This window comes from Ciona intestinalis, chromosome 2 (assembly GCF_000224145.3).
Source record: "Ciona intestinalis chromosome 2, KH, whole genome shotgun sequence".
Lineage (NCBI taxonomy): Eukaryota > Metazoa > Chordata > Ascidiacea > Phlebobranchia > Cionidae > Ciona > Ciona intestinalis.
In genome coordinates this window covers 22,041-36,180 of record NC_020167.2, presented here as the reverse complement: position 1 = coordinate 36,180, position 14,140 = coordinate 22,041, and the positions used below count along the sequence as shown (strand labels likewise).

The 14,140-nt window shown below is 36.0% G+C and overlaps 2 protein-coding genes across 2 annotated transcripts; one reads left to right on the top strand and one right to left on the bottom strand.

Annotated features, from left to right (window-relative positions):
* Positions 1-259: 259 nt before the first annotated feature.
* LOC100184766 (TBC1 domain family member 15) lies at positions 260-8,275 on the top strand (the record flags this gene model as incomplete). Its single annotated transcript, XM_002123747.4, is given in 14 exon segments — positions 260-355; positions 531-652; positions 1,123-1,338; positions 1,602-1,736; positions 2,002-2,134; positions 2,865-3,074; positions 3,266-3,394; positions 3,758-3,861; positions 4,072-4,146; positions 4,680-4,816; positions 5,723-5,823; positions 6,297-6,494; positions 7,119-7,235; positions 7,653-8,275. Coding segments are annotated over 14 exon segments (1,902 nt in total), but the record flags the coding sequence as incomplete, so codon positions are not given.
* Positions 8,276-9,396: 1,121 nt separating this feature from the next.
* Positions 9,397-13,787, bottom strand: LOC113475796. The gene is made up of 2 exons (XM_026840638.1): positions 12,045-13,787; positions 9,397-10,780 (listed from the first exon to the last, which is right to left on the bottom strand). The coding sequence occupies exons 1-2, from the start codon at positions 13,308-13,310 to the stop codon at positions 10,328-10,330; spliced, it is 1,719 nt and encodes a 572-aa protein (XP_026696439.1). The 5' UTR covers positions 13,311-13,787; the 3' UTR covers positions 9,397-10,327.
* Positions 13,788-14,140: the final 353 nt, after the last annotated feature.

Here is a 14,140-nt window from a genome sequence, read left to right as displayed (position 1 = left end):
GAAGTTTACTTTTATTAGCCTAAAATTTTTACTTTTATTAGCCTAAAATTTATTGGCCTAAACTTTGCACTGCTTTACCTTCACACTGATTATACCATATTCTTGCATGTTGACTATGATTAACAGCACACTAGTGGGATAAACCGTAATAATTGTCCAAAATAACTTCAATAAAAATTGGTAAAACGAAATGTCGCACAAAAAAATAAAAAAATCGTGCTTTTCATTTTGTATACTGAATTTTGTATGTATTGTACAGGTTGTGTTTGAACAACCGGGAGTTTTTATTCATCTCATCGTAAATCCAGATGAAGAGGATAAACTGCTAAGTGGAACACTTAGTGTATATGAGGAGGTAATATTGTACAACGTTGTTACATTTGGTTACTTTGTTAATAAAATCCTAATTCTTAATTACTAAAAACTAATAGATTTCTTATGTTAAGTATGAAGTTCTTTAATATTAGAATCATTTGTATTTAGTAAGTATTAGGACATCGTGTAATAGTGTCCATTATTCATTTTATTAGAGTGGTTACAAATACTTTAAATGGAGCCGGGTATCTTCTGCACCTTTACCTTCAGATGAACATGACACCCAAGTTCTTAGTGGAACATCAAGTGCAGTTGTTGCTAGTGATGCAACGCATGTGTAAGTTGTACTAACTATCAGTATCTACAACTTAACTTTAGAAATTAATACATAGGGTATATTATTTAGTGCATTAATTTATTCAAAAATATTTGTATAGTTGTCCAACAAAAAAATATTTATGGAAATCATATATATAATTGGACTGAATTTCAAAATTAAAAATTAAAACCTGTACTGTGCCGCATATCTCGTGTTATCAGTAAAGTTGGTAGTATATTTTGTAGCATTTATCCGCTACCAACAGCCATTTTTGAACACTAGAATCCGGTATATTCAATCAACCACATACATACATAAACCCCTCAAAAACTAGTCAAATTCTCATCCCTGTGAAAAAAAATTTGGTTCTAATGTATGGAGTAGATAATAACAGGGTAGATTTTCGTAGATACACCCCAAGTTTGGCTCCTATGCTCTCAAGATTTCATTATAAATTAAACAATCTGTTTATTCCCATTACTCCACAGATCACCAGTCCAAACACAAGAAATCACATCCGAGTTGAGACAACCATCTGTTTCACCTGAACCCAATTCCTCAGATCCTGATTGGACAGTGGTTGCCGATAGCAACAAACATGAAGATTCATTTGAAATGGATGTTGCTTCATCAGAATCGCAGAAAACCTTTCCATTCAAATATGACTTCACTGTGGATATTGAGGATTTACGTTATATTAGAAAGTAAGTTGTTGTTTTAGTTTTTAGACGTTATGTGAATGAAGTGTTATTTATAGCAAATTTCATTTTATTTTATCTCGGGGGTAGGGTAACAGCCTCCAGAGGCAGCTAGGGTGCAATAACAAATATGGTATGAAAAAAAAAGCTTGTGTGGTTTTCAGTAGTTCAAAGTCTTTAATAACTTAGCAGCGCTTAAAATAAAACAGCTTTGCCTGCCATGTTCTTAGCAAAAGTTGTTACTAATAAAATTGATTTTTCGAAACCAGGTCCAAAAAAGGTTTAAACTGGAAATATTTGGTCCTTGAGTTGAAAGATGGAGCAAATTTACCAACCCTTCATTTTCATGAGGGTGGATCTAAAAACTTCTTGAAGGCAATCGAAAGTTATGTGATGCTTGCTCAGTAAGTAATGTGGTGCAACATAAAATCTACTAAATGTAGACCAGGCTTATAGTTTTTATTGTTTTCTAAACTTCAATCTACATGTTATTGAATCAACTTTTTATGTGTGTTAGTGTGCTTAATTAATTATAGCGATATTTATACTCAACGAATTACAATTTCGTTTTTTATTTTTGTGCCCAGGTTTGTAAAAATGTTTTCCAAAGTATGCTGCAATATTCAAACTAAAAGTAATTTATTCTATCACATGATAATATGTTGCTAGATCATCAAAAGTTACCCGAACTTTGGAAGTTATGCCACACAACAACAATGCACTTACTCAATCTTTTGACGAATTAAATTTGTTTGGTGAAAATGGACAACAAACTTCTTCACAAAGAAGAGGATTTTTAGAAGTTTGTTATTATTAGATTATTACTAAAAACTTTAATAAATGCCACCAACCTGACCCTCATCTGGTGCTCATGGTCAAAGGCGTATCCTGGAATTTAAAAAAGGTGTCCGCAAGTTTTTGCTTAAAAAATCGCACGTTTAAAACGTAAGGTGCTCGATAAAAACATGGTGACTAACATAAGTATTTATGCAAAAATGGGGAAATGCGTAAGATTGGTTTAAAACTATAATAATATGACTGATTTACTAATTTTTAAGAGAAATGGTTTTAATTTTACGAAAAAAAATTAATGTTTTTTAAAAAATATTAAAAGGAGGTGTCCGGACCCCTGTGACCCCCCCTGTATATGCCCCTGCTCATAGAGTGCTACGATAATGTAACAGACAAAAATAAAGTGCAAATAAATGCAGGATAAAATATATATATTTCGTCTAAAGAAGTCTCTTGTTGAAATTAAAGCTCTTAACTCCAGGTTTTATATATAAGTTTTAATTGTGTCTTTTGCAAACTTGTCCATAACATTTACAAAACCAGAAGTTTGAGGCTAAAGTTCTCTAAAATGCGAATTAAGATTATTTTCAACATAACATAACATCTAGTACAACTGTTTGTTAATAGTGTTTTGTGCATTATTTCAATGTTGATATATTTTTGCATTGTTTAAAGAAACCTGTTTTAAGAGATTTTGCAAAATTGTTTTTTTAACATTTGTGTGTTCTCTTTTCTCCCAGACCCCAATTTCCAGTGCATACAGTGGGCTGTCAAAAGTGACCAACTACATTCAAGATTTCCTAAATCCCGCTGAGGTTCATTACCAGACTCGGCCGAAACACGAACGAGCTACTCTTGTTCCAGATGAAGCCACAGAAGCGGTTGGATCCAGTCGGATACAGATTAAACAAGAAGAGGACACGGCTGGAGGTTTCGAAATGATAACTTGTGTATGTTATTCTTTTACTTTTAAAAATAAATAATAATATGTCCTTTTTTATCTTAATTTCAACTTTAAAATTTGTTTTTCTTAGAAATTAAGATCGTCCTTTTTGAGTTTTGTGTTTTTTGTTGCAGTTGGAATATGCGTGTGCTTCTTGATTAAACTTTTCAATACTTTATCCAAACTTTCTGTGATCAGGCGGACCTTGGACCTCGTTCCGAACCAACAAGGTCACTTCCTATAAATGAAGAGTTTTGGAACAATCATAAAGATGAAGAAGGAAGGATTATTGATGTCGATGAAGTTAAAAGATCTATTTTTCGTGGTGTAAGCTGTTCTGTATTTCATGTTTATATTTGACAATATTTATTTGATAAGTAAATATAATAGTTTTACTGGTATTCTATTTTTAAATGGAGGAGTCCTCATCGAGTGATTTTGGCCAGATTTGGCCCATTACTCCATAAACACTGGGTTTAAGTCTGTTAAATGTTTAGCTCAAAGACACATACACCAATCAGTATCAGCCTTTAGAAATCAATAACTAGTATTAGTTTCATGACAATAAGGATTATTTTACTATATGGTTGGGTTTACATAATTTTCACATGTATGGATTGTAAACCCATTTTTTCACTTTAACATGTTACATGATATATTAGAAATAACAAGTTGTTGTGGCTGTTATAGGGAATTGATTCAAATTTGAGGAAAGAAGTTTGGAAATATTTATTAAATTATTATATTTGGGATAAAACAACAGCTGAGCTCAAGGAACACAAGGAAATAAAAGAGTGAGTTCCATTTAAATGTGTAATGCTGTATATTGATTTATTCAATTAGTTGAACATCGCCCTTACTGTCGCGTATAAGTATTAGGTTTTGGTAATCATTCCTCTACCATAGAAATATTTTTCACTTCTTTTGTAGTTAAACCAAGTATTCCTCACATTATATACCCACATATTCACAACCCACATAATATTAACATTCTACAAACTCAGAGAAAACTATTACCGAATGAAAATGCAATGGAAATCAATTGACGCCGACCAAGAAAGTCGTTTCACCGCTATCAGGTAAACACCATTATGACGTAAGAAACGTCACAGTTCCGGTTCATTATGTGTACAACGTAGAAGCACTCATACTATAGAGTTGTAAATTGTTTAAACATCATTAAGGGAAGTCTGGAACCAACGCTGATAAAAGTAAATTGTATGTCTAAGTAAGCGGAGGAGTGCTCGGTATTTACGTGTATAAATATACGCGGTTTGTTGTTTTTATTCTTAAGTGTGGTATCCGCATCATAACCACATTTACATACGCCTATCAACGTTTGCATGATTCTTAACACGTACAGTGACGTGTAATATGATGCCTCTTTCGGAATCTTTTGCTAGCTTGGTGAAATATATTTTATTTCATTTTTTTCCAAAACGGTTTATTGCACTGCATTTTAAGATTTGTATTATGCCCGAGTTGTCGTTAATTTAAAATACCTTCAAGGCATTCCATAGTAATACGCTTAGGGTTGAATCATAATTAATTGGAAAATGTGTGCAGAAAGCATATAGCTTACGTAACTTATATTTGTCTTTTTTTGTATCAGAGAAAACAAATCATTAATTGACAAAGATGTTACAAGAACTGACAGAACCCGAATATTCTACGAAGGTCAAGAAAATGTCAGTCTCAAGTTGCTTAATGACGTTCTGATGACGTATTGCATGTTCAACTTTGACCTCGGTAGGGTTTAAACTCAGTTTGTTTTTTTACTTAGTGTTCCTATAGCAGTTGTTTTTCCACGTTCATACATTATTTCGAATTGGCGTGTTAGTTTTGCCGTGTACAAGAAGTATTAGTTTTATAGAAAAATCTACCGACTGAAAGGTAGTTTAGGGTATTTTAAGGTGTCTTTAACGTTAAAATACCAAGAAATATCCATTCGTAGTTAAAGTCGAAATATTTTATACTGCGTCAGCGTTGTACTTTAATCGCCCTATAGCCGTCTCCACATAGAAATTAGAAGATAAACCTAAACCTATTTCAAGTTCAGTGTAAGATATTTTATTATACCAAACTAACTAATGGCTATAGTCCCTGCGAAAGGAATGTTAGGTGAAGGAAACACAAACACAACGATTTACGCAACAACCTTAAACGTACTGAAAGTGATTGCAACATCACGTCACATAGAATAGTAATAGTGACGATTATAAAGAATGGTTTCAACAACTATGGGTTTTAACAATGTTAACGTAACAAAATAGGGCTACTCACGGCCTACTTATTCCTAGTCGACCGTGGGCTACTATGTACAATATTTGTCTAGAAAAGGAGATTACTAAACTGATGAATATCATAATGTTAACCCTCATATTAACAAAGAAAATGCAGAATCATACAGAGTAACATTATATAAAAAAATCACGTTCTAATCTGCGCAATCTAAACTCACTGTAGTTTGTAATATTTTACCAGCCATTATTGACATCAAACTGCTCGCATCGTGACAGTTTCGGATTTTTAAAGACATGTGTGTTAAACCGTATTGATAAAGTAAATATGTAATATTATATTACGTCTGTGCCCACATTATATATATATCATATATTTGATGTTCAAGTATAATTAGAAGGTGATATATCTCAGGTTATGTGCAAGGTATGAGTGATCTTCTCTCTCCAATACTTGAAGTTATGGGAAGCGAAGTTGATGCTTTCTGGTGTTTCGTTGGTTATATGGATATTGTGGTTAGTTTATTTTAAAAGTCTTATTAAACGGTTGAATTTAGTGTCCGCCTCGTGGTTAGCCTGGTTAGCGCGCCTGTCTCCGTTTAGGTAAATTGTCAACCAAACAGAAAAACAAACACCACAAAGTTACATATATAGGTAACTCGTAAGCTGGCACGAGGTGTATGAAAGAGAACACCCGTGTTATAACGACTGTCGTTTTCCAGCCACGCGAGGATATCGCAAGTTGCATTCTTTCAACAAACGATTAACGGCGTCTTTGTTGATTCAAGTGATGTGTCAACAATCTCGTAAATGCTCATAAAGAATCTTATTCTAATCCGTAATGTATAAACAATATTGAACTTAAAGTTAGACACCACATGCAGTTTGATGCAAACCACCCCAACCAGCCATCATAACACATATCAAAGGGTTTAGGTTTAGTTCATTAGTTTAACATTTCGTATTCTTAAACTTTCCAACTTGTGCAGCAACATAACTTCGATCTCAACCAACGTGGAATGAAAGTACAGTTGCGCGACCTCCACACGTTGATACAATACATGGAACCGAAGTTGTGGGACCATTTGGAAGAAAAAGAATCTTCCAACCTTTACTTCTGCTTCAGATGGCTACTTATTCGATTTAAAAGAGAGTTCTCATTTGAAGACATACAAACCCTATGGGAGGTAAAATGTTTGAATGACGTAATTTAGCAAACAGATCCCCGCATGACAGGACTGTGCCGGCTTACGAGCTACCGCGTTTGTAACTTTGCGTGTAATTGGTATTTCTGTACCTCTGACAATTTAGACAACCAACATAGTGACCACTAAGTGGAAGCAATATCGCTTAAGTGTCCAAGGATACACACCAACTAATGTAGGTATTAGCATTGACAAGCTGCCTTTCGGTTACGATGCAAACACCTAAACTACTAGAGCCATTGGCAACAGACCAAGACTTAACCACATACTAATTGACACAACATCAGATTAATATAATCAGGTTAAACTAATCCATTGCGAGGTTTCGGGTTCAAGGCTCGTCTCTGTTATCATTTTGGGCGTGCGTATGTGTCCTTATAAGGCAATACATTTAACGCCAATTGCTTTACCCAGTGGTCAGTATTTGTCTAACTTGTTCGCCATACAAGAAAAAATCAATCACTCACAAAGTTACATACCTGTTATCTGTATGAGAGCACGAGGTGTATGAAGCAGAACACTGGTGTTACGCGACTGTCGATTTTTCGCCACTCGATGATAAAGCAAGTTATAGTTTACATATTTTCATCAATTTTATCACTCTAGGTTTCGTGGACAGGCCTTCCATGTCGTAACTTTCACCTAGTCATGTGCCTTGCTTTGTTAGACACAGAGAAGTCAAGCTTAATGAAAGAAGATTGTGGTTTCACTGAAATACTAAAAGTTAGTTATATTTGTGTTTGCTGAATGAATAGCTTCCAAACCCGCGTGTTTATCGCTATCTATGGTGGCTAATGGCTTTCCTCGCTCATTTTCACTACTAATGTACCAAACAAACATCATTAAAGTAACACCGATTCTATCCCCAACTTATAAACACAAATACAAAGGACGGGGAATGAGTTGTTGTTATGGTCACGAGAGAGGTCAACCACTCAATTGAATAATAGCGCACAGATGGTTTACTTTATATAAAGAAGTTGAGATAAATATTTGTAAAACGGAATTGTTTCCTCGGGCGCCTTATGTTTTAATGTCATTAGAAAAATGTTGTTTTAGTGATAAATATTCAATATCTCAGTAAATGGTACATTTATGTATATGCACAAGTACTTACACCGTTGTTGTTATTTGTTACAGCACGTAAATGAAATGTCGGGTAAAATCGAGCTCCAAGCCACACTAAGGAAAGCAGAAGGTATTTATCTTCAACTTGCTGCTTGTAGGAAAGATTTACCAGACAGCATTCGACAAATACTCGATCTGTAAACATCCTACTCGTGGGGTGATGTCATACTTTTATAGTATGACGTTTCACTTTCTGATTTGTTAATTCATTGCGGTCTTCGTTTTTATATATCTTAAAATCATTGGCTTGAAAATATTCTTACGCAACATTATGCTCTGAAACATCTCATTCATAAACCATTCTGTCGTCTTTATCATCATTTTTAGACTAAAGCAGTTTTAGGGTGACGAATTATTTTCCATAACTTCGTGTTATTTTTACCATTTTTTCTTCGTTAAATGTAAATTTCTTAATTTTTTGTAACCACACCGGCAGGCATATTACTGTCGTTTACGAAATGTAAATATAGCAGAAACGGCATATTTACAGTTTCATTTAAAAATAAAATCGGTGATAAATGCGTGGTGGGTTGGCGTTTTTTTTCTTTCCATTTTTTGCATATGAAGCACTTAGAAATCGTGTTTACCACAGTTTCTCTTTCTGTGACAATTAAATAGCTTGTTACCATGTCATGTGAAGATCACTTGCATTTAACTTAATTTATAATAGCAGGGTATGAATAAACATTAGTTGATAAGAGCAATGGCGTATCATAGTTCCCGCGAACCCCGCAGCCGCGGGGGGTTCCACACGAATTAGGGACCCACTTAATACCCGATAGAAAACAGGTGTTTGCACTTGTATGCACAAATATGTTAAAATAATAAGTTGTTATTGAGTATATGATAAAATACCGAAACGGTGAATTTCAAGTATGATGTAATAATACTTATATTATTACAATACAGCTGCAACGGTTCGATTATTACGTCATAAGCTACCAGAATATACACATACGAGGTAGTGTAATATGGTTACGAAACATGCTTTTTTTCATTTTTAAAGTTAATTTTTGACATTAATGCACTTCCTTTTTAAAATAAATATACAGCGTATTATTAGTGAGAGACCTATGTAACAGTTTGAGTTGCATTATTTGATTTAACAAATATAGTGATAAAACAGTGCGAAAAACCGTAACGTATTACTATTGTGACATAACATACCGCGATGGTGACGTGTTAAATCGTTAACCTTGCGCAAGTCAGGCGAATTACGATGACGAAGCATGTTTTCGCGGATTTTCAAAGTTAATTTTCGACACGAACGCCCGACTTTTTGCCAAAAAAATAGTAAAGTCTATGGAACACTTTGCAACCAAAATTTGGATGTGATGTAAAACACTGTCTTCATTAAGCTGCAAATCAAGTCATTATCGACTTCCAAATCCCGAAGTTAAAACAAGTCAGCCTGTAAGCGGCGACGCCCCTTTTACACGGTTTCGCCCCAAGAAGGTTTTTTCTGCTGGTGCGACTTTCTTTTTGTTCAGAGCGTAACAACGGTTTGCGTAACTTTGCGCGAGGAACCGGTTTAAGCGGTTTAAGCAGAAACAACTGGGTCGGCTATTTGATTCAAATAAAATTTATAGCGAAGTTGAAACTTGAATTCGAGGTAATAACAGTGTGCTATTCGCGTTAACGCTAAACATTTTGCCGCATTCCTGGCCGGTCATTCAGCTACGGTTGACACGCGCCAGTATTTACAGTTGAATGTAATCTTGATATTTACGCAGTTACGTTTTAAATCTGTAAAAACTACTTTCTCTTTCGCTTTTATTAAATTTTCCTAGGAAGCACTCAAACATACAAGAAGTCACACTAATTAATACGATACAACGTATATACGCAGGTATTGGCACGCAAAACACTGATCGCGGTTGAACTGTGTGATGAAATGGGCATTCAAAATAGTAATGTGGAAAATTGAGGGCCATGCAGCTCCTATGTATGTATGAGGTATCGTAATGGTAAATAGGCAGCAGGTGTGTATTCGAAATGTTCCTACTATTTACTATACGCTGTCGGTTTAACATACCGGACCAGCAAATCATAGGCGAGGGCCTCAAACCTTCTAAAATCAAGTAACGCAAGACAGAGGTATTCAGTTATTGTAAGTGATACATTTTAGAACACGTTAAAGCTGACTTGGTGTAAATATCGTTTGTTTTGTGTCTGCCACAAACTACACACGACTGTGCAGTTGAATGTTCTATTATGGTTTAGAAAGATTAACAACAATGAAACAAAAGTGTTGACGTCAAGAAACTACATTTAGTTCTAAAACAAAGTTTATGGTGCACGTTTTTGACTGAAGGTAAAACAATTTTAATTTTTGTAAAAATGTGCAAAGGAAAAATACTTCAAAGATATCAGTCTCGTAGCTTAAGTTGAACCTTTTGTTCTGCACCCAATTCACCTTAAACGATTCATCACGTCTTGTTTAACAAGTATTGTCTCTTATACCAGCATCTGCATGATACGTTTGTTACGTTAGTTTGTTAAATCGCTTCATTGAGTTGTAAAACATTTAACCATAAATTGAATGTAAATCCAACCCAGATAACATCAACTTCTTGACTTTGTTACTATATCTCGTGCCTCATAATTTGATGGGCATATTCTTCACTGAGTGCCCCCTCTTACTGTGACGACTTTCACTCATTTTATGCAACAGTTTGGAGAAATACTTAAGTTACACTAACACCAACATTGTTAGAAGTTTGTCCTGATATGTCAGATTTCAGGCAAAGATTCGATAAATTCCTGGCAAGGGAAGAATCTTCAACTTCATACTGTTTGTCTTTTTCGCCACAGAACCCAGCAGCAACAACCAATAGTTCACTAACGCAACGACTCATGCTCTGATCATCTTTCCCGTCTTCTGAAGTGATTGAACCACTCGAGAATATCTCGCTATCACAATCTGCACCAGAATCAATTGAATCTCCAGAATTATGTCTGACAACTTTTGTTTTTTCTTCTTTTTTTAACAGAGAATACATTTTGAATTTTTTCGTAACATTCTTTTTGAATCCTGGTCCTATAATTGTAACAGGCAATTCGTCAATCCTTTTGGAAAGTTCTCGGTAGGCTGCCATCGTGCATGATGGCTTTTCGTATTCAACTATGGCACACCACATCTGTAAAAAAGTGTAAAAGGATTTTAAGGTTTATTTTTCAACAAATGTGATATTTTTACGAGAGCGCTTTCAGCTTTACTGTTATTTCTATTTTTTATACTATATCTATGACCGTGGTTTGTTTGATCGATAGTTTATAGTATTCTCCCGCGGCTATAAATAATGACATCATCAACATTCCATCGCTTGTTTTCATATTGTTTGTACAAATTTTAAGCTGTGTTTCTTAACATCGCACGCGGTTGTTTGGTTCAAGTGCTAGTTTGAGAAACGTGGTCTTAGATTCTCGAATATTGGCGAACACCCGTATTATAAACCACGAAGAACATGTTTAAAGAAATTGTTTCCTTCTTAAGGTAAGTCACGCATTTTGTTTGTTAAATTTTGAGTCAGAATTGCTTAAACTCATGCACATTATTTCATCTACTTTAAAATGATAACGGTGTAAGTTGGAACTTGTAAACATTCGTGTCATGTTGAGTTCGGTTCATTGCGAGTCGATAATCCACTAGAACTTGATTCCGTGCAAGGCACAGAGCCTTGGTGCCATCACCCAGCTATACCGGGTGAGGTATGCGATTGTGCCCCAGGGCGGTGGATTTATCTTAACTTCCTGAATATTGTCAAACGTACGTTATGTGGCCGCAATTTCACCCAAATGTGTAGTCTGCAGAAAACTGTACGATGACTGTTTATTTTACGCTATGTCCGAATATAGAATGGAAAAGACGGGGCACCTATGACACATAATATCCAAATACCAAGATCGTGTTTTTAACAGTTAACAACGGCCTATGAGAGTTGTGAGGATACGGTTTCCTAATTCTTTGCAAATCATTTGTTTACCTACCAAATGGGACAAGGAAATATACTGAAAATGTGTCCCAATTTCCCCACCGTACTATATTTAAAAAGAGGCAGTAAAAATTACCCTATAAATCAATTTTGTTAAGTCGCTTAAAACTATCAACCTAAAGTAAAATTTGAAGCTTGACTTCTAACATTAACTTCAAGTGATGTAAGATTCGTTATCTCTTGACATTTCATTTCTTGTCCCGAATAAGCACACACCGCAATATATCACTGTATCGCTCATAAACCATGATGGTCTGGCTTCGGGCACTTTGATATTAGTGCTTATTGCCGCACGAAACTAATATTTATAATAGATGTCCATAAAGCCGAAATATTTCTTATTTTACTTGGATATTTTAGATAACATCTATAGCCTATCCTATATAAAAATAGTTTGTAGGTCACTTACCTGACCCAAATACGGGAGGGCGGCAACGTAACCTTGCAGGTATGCTGGTATTGGGCGTTTAGGAGAAAGTATTCTCACTTGGGCGATTGTACCAAACTCTTTGTACTTGCTTATTACCGACTCTATTGTAGCTTCAACTTCTGGTAGACCAACCACCACCAACGATGAAGGTTCCTTACTTGTTGCTACAGATTTCGCCGGTAGTGCGTCTTTTCGACGAACTTTTGTTGCCGACTTGTTCACTTCCAACTTGTTGGATTTGCGAAGAGCTAGAACCACGGTGTCGTAATCACTGGTTAACTTCTTTATCGCTTTAACGCTGGCAACAAGCTTCAAGCTGACGTAACCCTGCGAGTTTCGACGCATCTGCCGAAGCACGTAGAGATCTTTCGTCAATTTTTCATTCGATAACGTATCCTCTACGATGGCTATAATTTTCTGAAGTAATTTTTCAAACGCAATATCTCTTCTTCGTTCCATTAGCACAAACGGAACATCTTCATCTGCTGATTCAGTTGAAATGATTCCGGAGTCCCTCGTGGAGTCGGAGTGTGAATGGAGGAAGGGAGAAGATGATCTGGATGAAGATGAGAGAGAGCTTGGGTTTGGAGTCGCGGAAGACAAGGAGTTGCGGGATTGAGGAGGGGTAAACGAGTCTTGAGGGTGCATGATTGATGTTGCTGGGCGTGTATGCGGATGATTACCACCACAGTGATGGTGAATATGTGCAGGTGATAGATCTTCTATGATTGGAAAACCATTAGGAAATGGTCCTTCGAATACTGGTCGTTCATATCTGTAGAATGTAGTGCCATATACTTCGGTGGCTGTTACAAGCCCGAAGTTCGGGGAATGTTGAATTGGGTGACCGATGTTAGGACTATATGAGCAAGGTAGGCCGTGTTCGCACTGGTTAAGATGTTTGTTCACCAGATGAAAACTCGGTAATATTCGACCACTTTGCATGTAGTTTGGTTGAGGTTGAACCACAGGTTGAAGAAAAGGCGGCTGCAACTTAAATTCACGATTTCTTTTTTGCAAGCTGATGGGCGTTGTATGTTTGCAAGTACTCCGCCTATCTTTATAATTCATAGCTATTCTCTCGCGGTAACCAGTCGTTGTCTTGCCGCTCTTTCGACAATCATTTGTTACGACAGGCGTGGTTGCGTCGGTGAATTTCTCGCCTATTTTCTCACAGTCATAAATCCCGGTGTCTCCTTTAACCGCCGTCGAGCAAGCTTTTGTTGGCTCAGTGGGCTCCAACATTTCAAATTTTGCAACAGCTCTATATTTAGTGGAACTTTTATCAACAGCCTATTGAGTGAAATTGATGCAGAAATATACCACTTTACCACCAATGCCTTTATTTACAAAATGAAATGTTTTTTTAAACTGTATTCAGCATGATTTTTTTTGATAAAATTAATCGATTTCGCTATTAATATTGTTATTTTTTGTTTGTTGCAATTTTACGCCCTAATTCATAATGTCACATATACCGTCGAGGCATTGTTGATATACTTGCCAAATTTTAATTTATAAACGCCCTTAAATTGTCTCATTTATGGCAAGGTCTCACTTTAAACTGAAACTCAACGACACAAAACATGTTTAAACATTCCCTAGCAGAAATACAATATGAGCACACGATATGCACACATGTATTCTTGCTTCTATATACAATCTCAAAAAACTGACTAAGCGTCGGGCTAATACATTTTGACGCAACAGAGACCCATGAATATAAATGTACAGCCACAAGTTTTTATCTGTCAACATCCGCTATTAGGCTTTTAGTTCTCCCTCGTTTTTTTCTGTTCACTCTGTAAACTCAATGTTTATGTTCGCGGATCTGCCGTAGAACCTCCTCCGCCTCAGGCTACCAGTTGCGCTTGCACCTTTTCCGGCCGCGTCCGTATGCCGTACCAACACCCACGATTCTCGACCCCTGAGCACTGTATCTTACTTTCGATATCAAAGCATCAATACGCCGCACCAGCTAAACGGACCTGCGATTAATGACAGTCACCAGACCCACTAACACGCATAGCAATACTGCGGCAGGAAAAAGTTTAGCTGAATTAACTTCTACAACA

What these genes read in the sequence shown, in the direction of transcription:
- LOC113475796 (XM_026840638.1), bottom strand. Translation starts at nt 13,310, where the DNA reads ATGTTGGAGCCCACTGAGCCAACAAAAGCTTGCTCGACGGCGGTTAAA. An exon ending in CCCTCCCGTATTTGGGTCAG is followed by an intron (nt 10,781 to 12,044) that starts GTAAGTGACCTA and finishes ACTTTTTTACAG; the next exon opens with ATGTGGTGTGCCATAGTTGA.